The sequence below is a fragment of the Peromyscus eremicus genome, chromosome 8b (assembly GCF_949786415.1).
Source record: "Peromyscus eremicus chromosome 8b, PerEre_H2_v1, whole genome shotgun sequence".
Classification (NCBI taxonomy): Eukaryota; Metazoa; Chordata; class Mammalia; order Rodentia; family Cricetidae; genus Peromyscus; species Peromyscus eremicus.
Genome location: NC_081424.1, coordinates 11,892,559 through 11,910,995, shown reverse-complemented (window position 1 = coordinate 11,910,995; position 18,437 = coordinate 11,892,559). Strand labels below are relative to the sequence as shown.

At 42.3% G+C, this 18,437-nt stretch overlaps 1 protein-coding gene across 2 annotated transcripts in view; it reads left to right on the top strand.

Moving 5' to 3' along the window:
- Mettl24 (methyltransferase like 24) overlaps positions 1 to 17,947 on the top strand; it is a 113,445-nt gene extending 95,498 nt beyond the window's left edge. For both annotated transcript variants that reach the window (XM_059272510.1, XM_059272512.1), the window contains exon 5: positions 16,521 to 17,947. In XM_059272510.1, the coding sequence (XP_059128493.1) occupies positions 16,521 to 16,835 (315 nt within the window). In that variant the 3' untranslated portion in view covers positions 16,836 to 17,947. The remainder of the gene's footprint in view (positions 1 to 16,520) is intronic.
- The last annotated feature ends 490 nt before the right edge of the window (positions 17,948 to 18,437 follow it).

The window sequence follows — 18,437 nt, the reverse complement described above, 5'->3', positions numbered from 1 at the left end:
TGACTAGGTGGTTGGTAAGCTGGTGGTTTGTGCTGACAATTGATTGGTGTAGCTTCAGGTCTTAGTCACAGAGTTTGACTAATGAATAATCTTCTTCATTACTGATGAGAGTGGCCAATCTTAAATTGTGTGTATGTTTTCCCGGTTGGAAAATAATCTATATCCTTAAAATTTACTATAGAACAATGCATATCAGAAACATGTTTATTTAAATGATTCAAATCACAAATTATAAATAGATAACTCACCAAATATTTAACTTAAATTGACCTATTCTGTTTGTTCTTTCTTTAAAAGACTTTCAAATTTCTGTGTGACCCAGTGACATAAGGACACAGGTGGGTTTGGCATGCTACAGAACAGAGTTGAGGGTGTAAGCCAGTGATAGAGCATGCCCAGTGTGCTTGAGATCATTGGTACCACATTTGGAGGGAAAGAGTGTCCATGGCTTCAGGTAAGAAAACTAGCCATATGTTGACGGGTGACAGAGAAGAGCCTCTAGATCTGTTCCATTCGCTCTAAGTCTTAGCGCAACCTGGCCGTCCCTCAGTGTCACAAGTGCAGAACCAGTGGGGGCAACAGGTTAACCCTCTGCTTCTGGAGATTTATGTCAAGAACATTGTTGAATGTGTTCGAAATCTTAGCTCATTGATCGTATCCATTTATAATATTATCAGTTTTGGGAAAAACTTGAATGTCTATCTGAAGGGTAACTTTATAAATAACTTTATAATGGTGAAGCCATTATAAAGACCGTCCTAAAAAAAAGGTATGAGTTGGGGCTTTCAAACTTAAAGCCAAATAGGAGTATTCTCTTTCCATATGGTTTTCCTCTTCCCTATAGATTCAAAATATTAGATAAGAAATGAAAGGGAAGGGCCCTCAGTGAGGGGATGTGTGAGTATCTCACCCACTGATGGCTATCGTAACCCTCATCACTTCAGTCTGCTTCGTAAGGGAGACTCAGAGGCTTAGCTGGAGAAAACATTTTAGATGGAAATTCACTCATGTGGAAATCCATTCAGAATCTGTCACATCAGGAAGCACATTTGAGGCTGGAGGTGGACTGCAAGAGAACAGCATCACCCAACATGGGAGCCCTGGGTCCAATCCAGGCACAGCAGAAGTCAAAAGAGGGGTAAAGCATTAACTCCAGCTCTCTATAAAATCCAGTTTCGGTCATGCTCACTTAGGTTGTACTCTTTACTGTGTGTGTTGATCCTTCAGGAGACAGTTTTTAAGCTCTTGCAAAGTTTTTTTAAAAATCCTTTTCTTTTACTTATTTGAGTTTACATTTTTAAGTGATTATAATTTATTATTTAATGATTTTGTAAAATATCTAATAATTTCTAGAAATTGTAGCTTTGAAATACATAGAATTTGATGTGCCAATACCATCCAGTTTCAAAAAGACGTCTGTCAATAGCATTTGGATCTGTTCTGGTTATTGATTACTGCATAAGGGAGGGAGCTTACAGACTTTAAGAACTGATCATTTTATTAACTCATCACTCATGAGGGCTAAAGTTTGGGAAGGACTCTGCTGCATGGCTCTGGCTCAGGTCTCTCTTGTGCCTGGAAGTCGGGTGTCTGACCTCATTTGAAGCAGGTCTTCTCTCTTCAAATGGCTTCTCTGCTAGGGTCAGTCATTTGGACTTTCTCAGGACATGACAACCTGAAGGACAGACACTGTGCACGTGGTTGCTTCTAAGATTGAAGGTGTGAATGAGCGAGGCAGAAGCTGCATTACCTTCTGTGCCCTGGCAGGGCTACAGCAAGACATAGGGAGCCCATCCGGTCTTAAGGTTAGCAGGATTCAAGGGTGCCAGCTACATGATTTGTAGGGCTCAGTGAAAATGAGGTGAAGAGTCTCTTGTTTAGGCTTTCAAGGAAGCGACTGTAGAGCATAGAGCAAGTTAGGACACTTGGGTGTGGGGGGTGTGTGTGTGGGGGTGTGTGGGGGTGTGGGGGTGTGGGTGTGGGTCTGGTCCATGACTGCACAGGGGGAAATTCACCATGGGGAGCAGAACCTGACACTAATCTCTTGTTGAAGGGAGTGTCAAGGCCTCATTCTAGAAATCATATGAGGTTGAAATTAATATCTCCCACAGTCTCTGCTACTCACTTTCAGTCAATTTGGTGGCTTGGATGTGTACTACCTAGAATCAGAGATGGCCATTAACAATGGAGGAGAAACAGTAACTAAATCAGAAACAAGAGTATATTTGGCATATTTGTGAAGGGAATGGTTGCCTCTAGATAAGCATTTCAAAGAATACGTACTTTATATACTAGGGCTAAAACTGTGTCTTTCTCTACATTTATATATTGAAGCCCTAAATTCCCAGTGCATTTGAACATAGGCCTTTAAAGGAGGTGAAAGGTTTAAATGAAGTCTTAAGGGTGAAAGGAGCCAATCCAATATGACTGACTTCTTTGTAAGGAGCCCACCCAGGAGAAAAGCAGTGTGGTAGGGCAGCTATCTGTAAGCCAACCAGAGGGGCCTTAGGAGAAACTGGCCCTCCTGACACCATCATCCCAGGGCTGTGAAGACATGTTTCTGCTGTTAGAGCCACCTAGCCAGTGGGATTTTCACAGAAGCCCTGGCAGACTAATGCAAAGTGTATGTCTTAGTTAGGGTTATCATTACTATGATGAAACACCATGACCAAAGCAACTTTAGGAGAGAAGAGTTTAATTGGCTTCCAATTCCATAGCACTGTTCATCCGTGAAGGTAGTCAGGACAGGAACTCAAAACAGGCAGGAACCTGGAGGCAGGAGCTGATGCAGAAGTCATGGAGGGAAGCTGCTTGCAGGCTTGTTCTTCATGGCTTGTTCAGCCTGCTTCTTTATAGAACCCAGGACCACCAGCCCAGAGATGGCAGCATCCACAATGGACTGGGCCCTCGCCATCAATCACCAATCCAGAAAATATCTTACAGGCTTGCCTACAGCTTGATCTTGTGGAGACATTTTTTTTTTAATTGAGGCTCCCTCCTCTGTGATGACTTTAGCTTGTGCCAAGTTGACACAAAACTAGCCAGCACAGTGTATACACCTTAGAAGGTGACCCTGAGACACTGGAGAATGGGCCTAGTGGCCCCTGGTCATTGTGTCATTCCCCCGTGCCTTGTGTGCAGAAGGGTACCATGCCCACGGAAGTCCCTGAGGTGGCCTCAGCAGAGGAGCAAATAGGGACGTAAGCAAGGACTGGAGATGTCGCTGCTCCCACTTGCTCGGTTGGTACAGTGCTTGCCTTATATGCACGGAGCCCTGGGTTCAATCTCCAGCAGTGCAAACCCTGGCATGGTGGTGCTTATGGCAGCATTCTGGAAGTGGAGGCAGGAGGATCAGAACAAGGTCACCCCCACTCGCCACACAGAGAGTCTGAGGCCAGCCTGCTTTAAAACAGGGTGGGGCAAAAGCATTAGTTTCTGGGAATCACAACATGGCTAAAGTAAAGATTAAAACGAGCAACTCCCTACTGTGGCCCAATGAGACAGAGGCTTCTGGAAACTACGTTTTCACTCCTCAGGACCCTCCTCATTGGTAGCATCCCTTGTTGTTAGCAAGCTACTGGCTCTTCCTCCTTCCTCTGTTTCTTGTCTTCTTTGGTTTTCGTTGTGTGCGCTGCTACTGTAAACAAACGCACGTGGAGAGAGGTTTTTCTCAAAGTGCAGTGGTGAGGCCAACAATTGACATGCAAGTTTTATTTTTAAAAAATGAAACGTCTTTATTTTTATTTTATGTGTGTGGCTGTTTTGCCTGCTTCGATGTAAGTGTGCCATGTTTGTGCCTGGTGTTCATGGAGGGCAGAAGAAGTCATCAGCTTGCCCCAACCTTGAGTTACAGAAGGCTGAGCTGCCATGTGGATGTCAGAAACTGAACTTGGGTCCTTCGGAAGAACAGCCGCTGCTTATAACTGCTGAGCCGCCGCCCCCAGCCCAAGTTGGACAGTCTCAGTGTTTTGGCTTTCCTTCGTTGTGATTATACCTTTGCATGCTGCTCGTACTTGATCTACCCTCCGCTGTGTTTATTTCTTTTGTATTTGGTAAGACAGAAGTCCAACACCACAAGTTGAAAAGAAAGTCCATTATTCAAACACAAGGAGAAAGGGCACAGAAAATTCCAGAAAACTTTAATTTGAATGGCCTTAAAGCTGTCTCAGCTCTCATAGTAAGTTTACTTGGGAGATACTTGCCCTTTTGGACACGCAATGTGTGTATGCTGAAGGGGGCAGCCTGTTGTGCTAACATACACCAGTGTTTAAAGGGTGTTGTTTAGCTACCATTTCTCACAGGCTCTTCAATGTTAGGGTGGCTCTCACTATTGAAGATGTGAATGGGCTATCCATATGAATGGACTATTGTGTTCACTTCTGCATCATTTTTGTAAATCCAATAGTTCTGGACAAGCTTTCTCAAATGTCTGTATTTATTTCACATATTAAAAAGCAGGTCATGTGCCAACCGGAAGCACAAGAGTTCCTGTACAGACTCAGGATGCCATTGCAGCTTCTGTAATAAGAATAGTTTTGTGGGGTGGGAGATGGCTCAGCAGGGAAAGGTTTGGGTCAGGCAAGGCTGGCGACCTGAGTTTAATCCCTGGGACCTACATAAGAGTGGAGGGAGAGTACCAACTCCACAAACCTCCACACGTGTGCATGTGGCGTACACTCACATACATATACGTCACGCACACAATTAAAAATAATAGTTTATAATGGGTTTCTATAATACCAAGTGCCCCAGTGTGCTCTCTGTTGCTGTGATAAACACCAATGACCCAAACAACGTGGGTAGGGAAGGGTTTATTTGGCTTACATTCTCTGATCATGAAGGGAAGCCAAGGTGGAAGCTGAAGCAGGGACCACGGGCGAACGCTACTTCCTGGCTTGCTCCCCCTGGCTTGCCCCGTTTGCTTTCTTACCCAACCTGAGACCCCTACCCAGGGGCGGCACCACCTACAGTTGGGCTGGGTGCTCCCATGTCTATCATTAATCAAGAAAATGCACCACAGACTTGCTACAGGCCAATCTGATGGAGGCATTTTCTCAGTTGAAGTTTCCTCTTCACAGTTGACCAAACTTGTATCAAACTGACAAACAAAACTAGCCTGCACACCAACCTTTGTTCAGCCAACCAGAGGACTAGGGTCTGTCCTTTGTTGCTGAGACTCACGGCTCTCTTCGGCCTTGTGCACATGTGACATGGTACTTAGGCATTCTCATTTGTTCTACACACAGCATTTCATTTTGATGTTTATGAAAATTGCAAATTCATATAACGTATGTAAACATGCTGAATGTAGGATCTTTTTACTTCCACACTCAACTTTAGGGACATTCAAGTAAAATTCTTTGGCTTTTGCCTACCTATCTACCATACTTTTTTTCTTTTCTTTCTTTTTAAATTTTTATTTGTTTTATTAGTCTGTTAAAGTAGGTTCTTACTGTGTATCCCAGGCTAGGCTGGAACTCATATATTTCAGGGCAGTCTTGGACTTACATTAATCCCCCTGCTTCAAATTCCTTAGTGCTGGAATTACAACTACTATACCTGGCTCTTTGCTTCTTTGACTCGTGGTTTTGGGTGTTCTTGTCATATAGCATTGCGGATCTACACCTTTACTCTTTGAATTTGCTTAAGTAAAAGGATTTCTGTAGGGTTTTGTTTTTTTTTTGTGATGTTGATGATCAAGCCTATGGTCTCACACGTGGTAAACAAATGCTCTGGCCTTGAGCTACACTCCCATCCTAAGGAAAATAATGAAACAAATGATTGACAGGACTCACCAGGAAGCTATGTCAATATGAAGTCTGGTAAATAACTTTAAGTAATAATGGTGAACTAAGATAATTGCAATTACAGTAGTTTGTATGATAGGTAAAAAATTTTATTCCTATTAAAATATTTGGTGTTTACTTCTATAGGTGTTGTGTCAATGAAATACAAATTTGAGTTTCCTTGTGGTCATAGTGGGTGAGATGTTCACAGACTTTACTGGGGCAGACTTGCCATTCCCATCCAGCCCTTTGCTCGGGTTGCCAAGGTAGAGCACACTGGGGTTAACGGCCTCTGCTGATGCTACTGTGCACTTCATTCTGACTTGTACAATGCTACCCTCATTTGGATCCATGCACCATTTTAAGATCTTGGCTCCATATAGTAGATAGTGCACAGCACTGTGCCTCAAAGCCAGTTCATCCTCCTTGCCCACCATAAAGGCAGAAGAGCAACATAGAACTGTGTTCATTTATAATTTTATGGTTCAATTACACGTAAACAAATCTGCAATGAGGATTTGCAGATAAACAAACAAGTAGATTATACTAAAATGGATAGAACTCATCATAGGGTTGATTTTAGAATTTAAAAATATTCCAGAGTAGAATTCCTGTGATTAGTGAGTGTCTTTCTTTAGGTTTCTATTGCTGTGATGAAACACCGTGACCAAGCAAGATTATTTGGCTTACACTTCCATATCACTGTTCATCATTAAAAGAAGTCAGGATAGGAACTCCAACAGGGCAGGAACCTGGAGGCAGGAGATGATGCAGAGGCTGTGGAGGGGTGTTGCTTACTGACTTGCTCTCCATGGCTTGCTCAGCCTGCTTTCTTACATAATGTAGAACCAACAGTCTTGGATGGCACCATCCACAATGGGCTGGGCCCTCCTTATCAATCATTGATTAAGAAAATGCCCTACAGGCTTGCTTACAGTCACTTCTTACAGAAGCATTTTCTTAACTGACTTCCCTTCTCTCAGATGACTCTAGTTTGTGTCTAGTTGACACAAAACTGTCTGTACAGTGTGTCATTTGTTTTTCATGGGTATTTATGAACTGTCGCATAATTTATGTATCTGAAGATTAATTTGAAGATCAGAGGCCATGTCATTCCTGACCATGACAGGACTCCTGTCGGCTGTGATATGACAATTGCTTGAGTTTTAATTTGGAAAAACAAAATGCTAATATTTAACCTACCTCAAACTTACTGAATGGTGTTTAGACTGATGAATTCTTCATGTTTAATATCCTTTCCCCATATGCCACAATTTAGGACGTGAAAATTGGCCAAAGTCTACACTTACTTATCTGTCTTATGCTCAGTAGATCCTACTTGCAACCATGCATTTAGGAGAAACATTCCTTCTTGAAAGATACATCTAACTATCAGAGTTCTTGGCAAAGCTGGAGTAAGATGGTTTGATGACTTGGAATGAGCATATTTGCAGCCTCCAAATTGTTGGAGGGACCCGTGCTGCTAGCTTAAAGTTATGTCTAAAGTACTTAAGACAAAGCCAGAGTGGCTTCTTCTACTTGTTGCTTCAACACATAGCGTGAATTGTACTTTTAACTTCATTTAATGGAAGTATCTCTGAAAATTTATTGAAATTTTTACTAAATCAGACTTGTATTCCCAATATACATATAACAAAGCCTTATCAAAGCAGAAATGTAATAATATCTGCTCAAGAAGTGCTCTCAACTTGGTGCCTAGTGGCCAGAAGGTGGTAGCTGTGGTAGAACATCTCTGAGTGCTTATGAAAGAAAGGCCTTTCTCTCATGGCCTCAGCACATTCTCCAACATTTACATATATTCCTAACACTTAGGTGTTTTTCAATTTTATCTGATTTTCCTGTACCAGCCCCATCACTGTGTATGCCCAAAGCCCACTGCTGGCACTTACTAAACAGTGTTTAGACTAATAAATTATTCATGTTTAATATTCTTTCCCTTGTGTCACAATTTAGGACAATTTAATTTTTCTACAAGATCATCTTGATTGGGATCATATGACCACTGTCCCAACGGTAACTCAGCATGCACAGCCACACTCCCCTGTGTTCTTTCCCCACTCTCTACTGTACCCTGTAAAGGTGAGATCAAAGAAGCCCCAGAGAAGAACACTGATTGGCATGTTGTTTCACTGGCTCTGGTCTTCCTGGAGGTAGATCTGCAGGTTTCATGCTACAGATCACTTACGGTTGCTATAGCCACTAAAATGTTTATATGGTGTTGTTTATCAAGTAAATGGTAATTTAAAGATAACATTTTACTCCTTCAAGTATGATGTTCTCAAATCTGTGACCATTTGTTATGCAATAGGACACTTGGCCTACATTAAAAGGGCCACCAGGGGATGCTTTTCTTCTTATTAAAAATGTCTGTGGCATTGGAAGTTAATACTGCAGTTTGTCAAATAGCCCTTCTGACATTTCACTTGTGAAATACAAAAATTAACCACTTAAAAAAAATGCTTTGGCTGCCCTTCTTGGGTTTTCTTCTTTCTTTTAAATTGAAATAGGGTCTTGCTAAAGTAGCATAGGCTATATAATCAAGCCTCCAGTCTTCATGCCTCAACCTTTAGAGTACCGGGGGAGAGGATGTAGCAGTGTGTCACCATGTCTAGCCTCAATTTTTTTTTATTAGTTATCCTAATCCATTGGATATCCCAGGTTCTCTGTTAATGTCCAAGAAAAGCTAATTCTATGAGCAAATGCCACATATAATTAATGGTACGTCTTTAATTATAATTGTCCTAGTTTGCTTGTCTGTTACTGAGATAAATAGTGACCAAGAGAAATTTTGGGAAGGAGAGGGTTTATTTGGGTTACAGGTTATATACCATCATTGAGGGAAGTCAGGGAAGGAGCTGGAGGCAGGAACTAAAGTAGACACATAGCTCAGGCCCACATGCACAGGGATGGTACTGCCTACAGTGGACTGGGCATCCCACATCAACAGCAATCCAGAAAATATCCCGCAGACATGCCAATAGTCTTTTCCAGGTGTGTCAAACTGAACACCAGGATTGCTCATCATGGTATTCTGATGAATGAAAGCTTCCCTGTTCATTCTTCCTGAGTATTGCTCATGTCTACTAAACATCCACGTCTATGACAATATTGTAGCTCATTTATGGATTTGCATGAAGTACAATAGCTTTTCATCACTGGGGCCAATCGTCTGTAAAGATGGCCATGAACAAGTCCCTCCACCCTCTCTGTGCTTGTCCCTTCTTCCCTCTGTGGCTAGAATCTATTGTCTTTTCTAGAATCTGAGTTGGCTTTGTGGTTTATTTTGGCCGACTGAATGCAGTGAAATTTTGACATCCAGACTAGGTTTTTACTTGAAAGGTGTAGCTCCCATTATTGCCCTCTTCAAAGGTAGCCAGCATGAGCAAAATCTGCTCATCCTGCTGGGAGCCTTGTTAAAAAATAGGCTTAGATGAAGACCTATAGATGAAAGGGTGCTGAGAGCCTGAGAGGGTTTCAGAGGGACAGGGAGGTATACATATGGGGGTGTGGGAAAGTGCCCCAAACAGGTTGTACTTGCCTGCATGGCAGAAAGAACCAAAGAATGAAATATGGGCGTGTTTCCATGGTGATTTTGGTTGGCTTTAAAGATTTGTTGATTTGCCTGGCTTGGGTATTTAGCAAGGATGAAGCTGCCAGTGTTGGCTGATGTAGTGACTGGCAGTGATAGTCATAATTGCCTTGGATAGTTGCTACCTTTGGCTGGCTTTAACAGGACCTGCTGTCTACACAGTGGATCCTGGGTACAGACTGTCTTGCAAAAATCCTGTTGCAATGGACGCCTTGAGCAATGTTATGAGTTAAATTCTGCTTCTCCAGCACTTCAGAATGTGGCGTTGTTTGGAAATACGGTTGTTGCAGATGTATTACCTAAAATGAAGTCATAAGAGAGCTTGCTGGGCTCTAATCCAAAATGACTGATGCTTCTATGGAAAGGGAAATTTTGGACACAGACACAGAGGCACACAGAGAATACCATGAGAAGGTGCCAGCAGAGACCAGTTGATGCAGACGCCACCCATGTCCCAATTGCCAAGCCTAGAGAGAGGTAGGGACAGTTCCTCCTTTAGGGAGAAACATGGACTTTGAGATGCTGTACCGGTGAGATGACAAACCTTGGGTTTTAGGTCACTCGGTCTGTTGCTCTTCGCTACGGCAGCCTAGAAAGCTCATTCACACGCCTAGCTCCCTTGCTCTCCTTTATATCATCCTGCAGATCTGGCTGGATCAACACAGCAATAGACTTAATGAGGATGCTGCCAGAAGGTATCACATCTCAATCCAGTTAAAATTAAAATTCTCATTTCTCCTGAAAGTTGTGTGAAAAGTTGGATATTTGAGGTGTAAGGAAAGGGGATAATATCTGATGCTAGAACCTCTTCAATACCCTTGAAATTGTACCGGACAGATTGCTTCTTCTACCATCTTTGAGACCCTCCTACCAAAAATATGTCTTTACTTATTCCAGAGTTTACCAGACATCATCACTTACTTGTTTTTCACAAGAAACATGATTTAAGCCAACTACATTAGGCTTGGCACTTGATTATCCCAATATAATCATTTGCATGATTTGAGGTGCCGTTATTGTTACAAGCTGGTTTTAGAATCTTAAATGTGGCATATCTTACCCAGAAATCTTTAGTGCTTTATAATAACAATAATATTGTCTGCATTATGCAGTAATAATGAAAATTACATTTGCAAAATAGTTCATGGTAATGGGACATTCTGAAAGGCAAGCAAAAGGAAATGCATAATGGGAGAGACAATTTTGTTTTATTCACTGCGTTGTGGCAGTCTGTGCTCTCAGGTCCGGAGGCAGGGAAGAGCTTGCGGGAGACTCCATGCCACACCACTGGAAGGCTGAGCGGCAAAGACCAGCCTGTATGGCGCTCATCAGAGCAGGGTCTCTCGGTCACTGGGGTGAAGAAGGTGGAGGTGTTGTCATATTTAGCACGCTGTTTGCTTTTTAGAAGATATTTTCATCACGTGAATAAAAACTGCATTTCTAAAGCAAGCATGTATTGCTATGACATAGCTTTATTTGGTTCTGTTCTGGTTGCTTATAAATTCTGATTGATAATTTATTTAAAATACATTGAGGTGGGGGATAGCATGATTACTCAGCAGTTAAAAGCACTTGCTGCCCTTGTAGAGGACCCAGGTTTGGTTCCCAGCATTCCTGTTCACAACCATCTGTACCTCCAGTTCCAGGGGTTCTAATTCTCTCTGCTGACCTCTGTGGGCACCAGGCATGCATGTGTTGCACATACATACATGCAGACAAAACACCCATACACATATAAATGCAACTCTATAATATGCCTGGAAAATATGATATCTTCCTCTGTGTAGAGGTTTTAGGTCGATATTAAGCTAATGAACTTTATGCTGCCTCCCCATCCCTCCACTCCTGACTTTCTTGTTTGTTTGGTTTGGTCTTGTTTCGTTTTCCTCCTCGTGTTTACTAAGCAATCTACTCTATTGAGCTACATCCCAACCCTACCTTGTCCTTTTCACGTTTTGATTTATTTGTTATTCATCATACCCAAACTCACAGAAAACCTAAGTCTGTGGGGGAAATAAGTCTGTAAGGAACCTAAGAAACTCTTGGCTGTGTGACTCAATACAACACATGTTGCTCTTTGAATTTTGGGTGTATTCTCTACCAATTAGGACATTTTGTGAAATTTTGATTAAATATTTCTTTTGACAGCTTAATTACCCTTAATCCAGGAGGATTATGCCTAAAACTGCCAAGATTAAACAAAGCTAGAGGCATGCCAAAGCAGCTGGGAAGTAGAATGGAGAGCGGTAATTCCCTTGGGTCCATTTCATGAGAATTAATTTAGCCTGGCCCATATTCCCATGAAACCTGTCTTCACTCAGTTACTCTTGAAGAAAAATGTTGTTTCTCACCTCTTCCGTTTGTTTTGAAACCACTGACTCCCAGCCAGTTTGCAGACACTGACTTTCCTGAGGTCTCTCCGTTCTTGGTCCCAGGACATCCAATCAAGAGTGCCAAGCGTGTGTTGCAGGTCTTGGGACATCAGGCAAAGCCTACTTTCTTGGAGCAATTATATGTGGTGTTTATGCACCTTCTCCTGCATGCAACTCTGAAATCGCTCAAGGATGCCTCCAAGGCCTCTTGTATGCTAACAGCATCCAGAAAACTTAACAAACAGACGGCACAGACAGCAAAGAGTGGGCAGAACTGGACTTGGTGTTGTCCATCCATGTTGATAACCCGCAAAGACAGCCTCACTTCTGCAGAGCCAGATCTTAGTGACTCTGGCCAGCAGCTTCCTGGGGGGCCGAAGTGCCTGGGACTCCAGTCTTTGTTCCTTTGAATGTTTCCTTCCATTCCAGTATTCACTGTGTCTGATGCCGTCAAATTTCCTTGGGGTGAAATTACCCATTTTCAAAAGTACTCTGAAAATTCAATGATACTGATTCAAGCACCTCACTGACTCACATTCTCTCTCCCAATGGTGCTTCATTTTCTAAAGCCAAAGCATCTTGGAATGCTGTTGCTTTGTCCTTTTGTGGCTTACTGGAAGGGTAATATGCAGACGAATTTCTAAACAGTCTTATTAAATAAGAAACACAGAGCCAAATACAGGGGTGAAAGCCCTAGAAATCAGAGTGATAGCCACCAACTAACCTTAGCTCACCACGTCGCCGTAGCTTCCCAAAAGAGCCTCTTCCTGTCTAACCTGTGCCTTTATTGCCTTCCTGTTCTGCCTTCTCATTGGCTCTTAACCCAGCCACCTCACTTCCTCATCACTGCCTGTCTATACAGACCACCAGGTCTCTATGGTTCGTACTGGGATTAAAGGTGTGTGTCACCACGTTTGGCTGTGTCCTTGAACACAGAGACTCTGCCTGCCATGTGATCCAATTGAAGGCATATGCTACCACCACCTGACTTCTGTTTATGGCTGGCTATGACCTCTGATCTCCAGGCAAACTTTGTTTATTAACATACAAATAAAATATCACCATTGTAATACTCTTTCATGATTAAGAACATACAGGAAGCTGGAGAGATGGCTCAATTGGTGATGTGCTTGCTGTGCAATCATGAGGACCTGAGCTGAGACCCCCAGCACCCATATAAATGCTGGGTGTGGTGGCATCTACAATCCCTGGGGTGCAGATGGGATGATTTCTGGACCAGCCAGGTTAGCCCCAAACATGAACTCTAGGTTTAGCAAAAGACCCTATCTTAAAAAATAATAAGATAGAGAAAAAAAAAAAGATGCAGAGATACCAGATACTGACCTCTGGCTTCCACACATGTTTATAGACATGCATACACAGACACACAAGACACACACACACACACACACACACACACACACACACACACAGAGGCATCATATGACATCATATGACACACAGACTGTGTGTTACTGGGTTACTCACTGAGTCTGTGTTCACAAATGGTAATTAAGGTCACCGTCTTAGTCAGTGTTCTATCGCTGTGAAGAGACATCACGACCACCGATACTCTTATAAAGGAAAACATTTAAATGGGACTTGCTTACAGTTTCCATTCTCATCAAGGCAGGAAGCATGATGACACAGGCAGACATGGTGCTGGAAGAGGAGCTGAGAATTCTTCTTCTAGATAGGCAGGCAGCAGGAAGAGAGAGACACTGGGCCTGGTTTGGGCTTTCGAACCCTCAATGCCCACCCCCAGTGACACACTTCCTCCAACAAGGCCACACCCCCTAATCTATCTCAAGTAGTGCCACTTCCTTGTGAGCAAGCATTCAAATCTGAGCCTGTGGGGCCATTCTTATTCCAACCACTGCAATCACTAACAGGATTACCTTTCATTAGTGCTGACCTGTAATGAAATGGACATTGCAAAGGGAAGTACTTAGCTTGGGTCAGGAACGTATTAGTGACTTGGTAGCTTTTTTTATGGTGCTGGACATAGAAACTAGGGGCCTCGTGCTTTCTGGGAAAGCCTCTGCCACGGAGCCACACCTACCCTGCTTTTGTTTCTTTCGGGTGTTGGGGATTCTATTATTCCAACGGATTTTGTGCAAAGCCAGAAGAAAGAAGCTGACTCTCATAACTTTATTGCAAAATAATCTCTCCCATCTTATTATCCTTTATTCCTTCTTGTCTAGGAAGCAAACCTCATTTAATAAATAGGAGATGTTTCACAGCTTGTTGTTTGTTTTGTTTTTGAATGCTATCCTGGGATATAGTTTTAAAAGGAAATCATGAAATGATTATTCCAGTACCTAGAAACCCCAAATCTCTTTCTTAGGCTTCAAATCCTAGTGAAGACTCCAGGGGTGACACTTGTGAGAATGATCTTACAGGCACGGCTCTCTGTCCTTCCCTCTGTGTGACCACCATGCTATCAGAATGTGGCTGGGCTCCTTGGAGCAGCATGCAGATTGTGAGGAAAGACTGTAGGGCATGGGGCTCTATGATGAATGTGCTCTGGCTTTTCTTCCTTAGGCATCAGCTGGCACTGGGCAGAAAGCAAGAGGGTCCATTGTAATGTCCGCCTGGCATTTCGTTGTTTGTATTCATTAACAGTATGAAGTCAGATTCGAAATTTATGTCATAGATGGCTACTTGGTTATTCAGACTGAAACACACATATCTAAAACTTAAAGGCTAGCACCAATATATGGGAGAAAACATGCAATGTTTATTTATTTATTTTTTTTGTTTTTGTTTTTGTTTTTTTGGTCTTTAGTAGAAAGATGAGGAGAATCTTGGAGGAATTAAGGGAGAAGAAAGAATATGATCAAAATATATTGTGTGAAAAATATTTCATAAAAATTTTTAAAGTGGACACTTGGAAATGACCTCTAACTCTAAAAATTTAAAAATTCTGCTGCCTTTAGAGGAAGATATGATATGGTATGATATGATGATATGATAAAGTATGTATGACATGATATGGTATGACATGATATGATGATATGGTATGATATGTGATATGATGATAAAATATGATATTATGATAAGATATGGTATGACATAATGATGTTATGATATGGTATGGTATAGTATGATATGATGCTGGTGGCCATATTAGAGGAGCAGCTGGTGGCAATTGAAGTTTAAGATGTCAGCCCACCAGGAGGAAACTTTCTGATGGGTCAATCTCAGACAGGCAAGACCCCAAGACCACAGACTCTGGAATGTCTTTTGCCTCTGCTGTGCCTTTACGTGTTTGCTGCTGCCATCTCTCTCTGCTATCTGGCATGATGTGAATGGGTGTGGGGAGATCCCCACTGCCTGTAATGTAGTGTGTTTATCTCGTGGAACATCCCATTCTACTGGGCATTTTTATCTGTGGATCATCATGAAGATGATTCCTCCCTCAGCTGCATGACCTAATTGATAATAATAATGATAGTCTATACAGATTTTTGATGAATAAAAATAAATACAAGGAAATGTCACACAGCCAAGGCCTATGAGTTTTACCTAAGGAGCTGCATAGATTGTAGTTCAGGTTAATGATTAAGGAAAATGGTTGAGTCCCAGGAGGCAGGTTGGCTCAAATTCCTTTAATCTTGATGTTGAAAGACCCAGTCACAGGTTTCAGTGTGCACTATCAGCTGAAACAAAGCTTTGAAATAACTTCAGGTGAGATCAGATACTTTGATAATAGTTTTAAGATGACTAACCCCAGGAGACAATCTGAAGTTCACAAGGACATGTAGCTGAGTTATAGATCCATCAGGCTAGGGTCGCAAATACAAAGCAGCCCAATTGTTGCTAGCTGAGATACGTTCCTTGCTAGGTCTGGTTGATGATCAAAGGTGATGATTCCTTGTGCCCATCCCTGCCTTCAATCTCCTGATATAAGAAACTACTGATGAATGGGTATGTACCCTGAAGATTCAGAGTACAGCTGACTGTTTTTATGTATAAAAGTTTAGGTTTGTGTTTCCTTTAAGATTCCTTATAAGATTACTTTTCAAGATAAATAATAAAATGATTGATTCTTTCTTTGTAACCACAGTATGCAGCCTGCCAACAAAAGATTTGACTGAGGAAAAAAAATGGTCCTTGCTTGTTTATGTTCTGTTAATCTGTAATGAGTTACTTAGATGTAATGTATGTGGGCTATTGAGATGACTCTGTTTTTAATCATGTAAGGGAGATGAAAAACATATTTTTACCTATATTCATTATAATCACTCATTTGAAAAATGGAATGTGACCACTTTGTGACTCCTGTACTGTCTGAAAGATTTTGTTGGGTTATATAAGCTGTAGAAAAAAAGTATATAGTAGAAGAAGAGAGAAGAACAGAAAGAATAAAGAAGAAAACCATCAAGAGAGTATGTGAGTGTCTTTTTCCCTAACTCCCTCAGATAAAAAAAAAGTCACACTGTATTGTACACACTGACTCTGGATTTCCCATTGAACCCTGAGCTGTCTGGAGGCTGGCCCCCAGCCAGCAATAATATGGTATGGTATGATATGATTATATGATATGATATGATATGATATGATATGGTATGATATGATGATATAATGTGATACAGTATGATATGACATGATGATATGGTATGGTATGATATGATGATATGATATGATGATAAGATATGATATGATATGATATGATATGATATGATATGATATGGAGGTGGCATAGTGAATGACCGAATCTGAGACTCCCATTTTGTTGCTTTGTTACAGATTGATATTCTCAAGGCAGATTTGGAAAGTGCGGAATGGAAAGTTCTAGAAAATCTCATTCTGGAAGATGTCCTTGAACAGATCGGCCAGCTCATCTTTGAGATTCATCTCCACTGGCCTGGCTTTGAGGTCAGCGGCAGCGAGAGCAGCGTGGTGCGGTTCTGGTACAGCCTCCTGAAGGAGTTGGAGCGGAAGGATTTCAGGCTCTTCCACACCTATAAAGACTTATCGAAGCCTCAGCTTTTCCTGAAGAAAGACATTTTCAATGCCAGCAGCTGTTACACCCTGAGTTGGGTGAATACAAGATGGAAGTAGGAACGTACATACAAGAAATGATCACAGACAGAGGCGTCGGTGCTTCCGGTCGTGGAGCTAGGTCTCCGCTTCCACCAGCCTGTTACTGCTCAGGGCAGGAACTGTCTGCAGTACACGAAGTCTTGAGCTGGACAAGCGACAGCCGCCCGGATGAACACTCTACTTTCCCAGACTGAGACTTCTGCGTGTTTGCCTTTGACAGATGGGGCGTGCCCTCTTCACTCTCTCTCGGAGGGTAGAAATACCCCGCCGGTGCCGGCTGCCCGTTTCCTTAAGACTCATTATGTGTCTATAGCTCACGCATTTACATTAAAATGAAATTTTATTAATTTCGACGTTTACTAGGTTGATCAGATCTTAAAATTCACTGTTCATTTTAAACTGGGACACTCACCTCCTTCAAGGTTTCTCTTGCCCAGCCAGGCAAAGCTGTGCTTTGCAGCCTGTGGATTTCAGCCAGTCCTTCTCAGCCTTTGCTGAGCCCATGCTCTGGCTTCCCCAGAACTGCTGATTCCAGTTCCTGGGAATTTAGAGACACCAACTTCTGTCAGAGAACGTCAAGAACTTCAGTTCAAAATTCTTTTTGTACTCAGCCTTAAACACTCATATTTCCTACGAGACGAAGCCCAAAGCAGAGGCTGAGTGTTTTTGTTACTGCCTTGCCCGCCTTCAAACATGACTTCCGTACCACAGACTCAACTGTGCTGTCAAATCCTCTGAAATACACTATCTTAGGGCTGAGGAGATGGCTCGGTTAGGAGAGTGACTGCCACACAAGCCTGAGAGCCGGAGTTTGCATCCCCTGTACCTAATGCCAGGTGCCAGGCATGCCTCTGTAACCCCAGGGCTGGACGAGGGTGGGCTGGAGACCGGCTGGGGCTCACTGGCCAGGCTAGCCTGGCTGAATCAATGCGTTTCCGGTTCAGTGAGAGACCCTGTCTCAAAAGATAAATTGTAAGCTGGGCGTGGTGGCGCACACCTTTAATCCCAGCACTGAGGAGGCAGAAGCAGGTGGATCTCTGTGAGTTCAAGGCCAGCCTGGTTTACACAGTGAGTTCCAGGACAGTCTGAACTACATCGTGAGATCTTGTCTGAGAAAAAAAAAAACAAAAGATAAGTTATACAAAGATAGAGGAAGACCTCAGTGTCAATCAACTGATTCCTCCTCTGTATGTCTCTCTGTCTGTCTTTCTCTGTCTCTCCCTTGCTCACTTGCTCAGTCTTGCTGTGTAGCCCAGGGTGGTCCAGAACTCACTAGATGTCTCAGGCTGGTTTTGACCTTTGATCCTCCTGCCTCAGCCCCTGGTTTCACTTTATTTTTTTAAAAATTAAGCAGAACAGGTAGGTTCTCAATGGTTCAAATGCTATCTATAATTCTTATTTACAGATATAGACTGTCCTGTGGATGATTTTCAAAAGTTTTATGCTAATTAAACAATATAAAAATAAACCAAGTTAAGGGTTTGGAGGCATATTTTTACATACAGAGTATGAAAACTATATTTTCATTATTCAAAACATTGTAGGAGGCAGAGGAACTCTGACTGTTCTCACAGCTCATCCCTTCCCCCAGGCTTCTCTTTCCTACCTGCTTCCACCTCA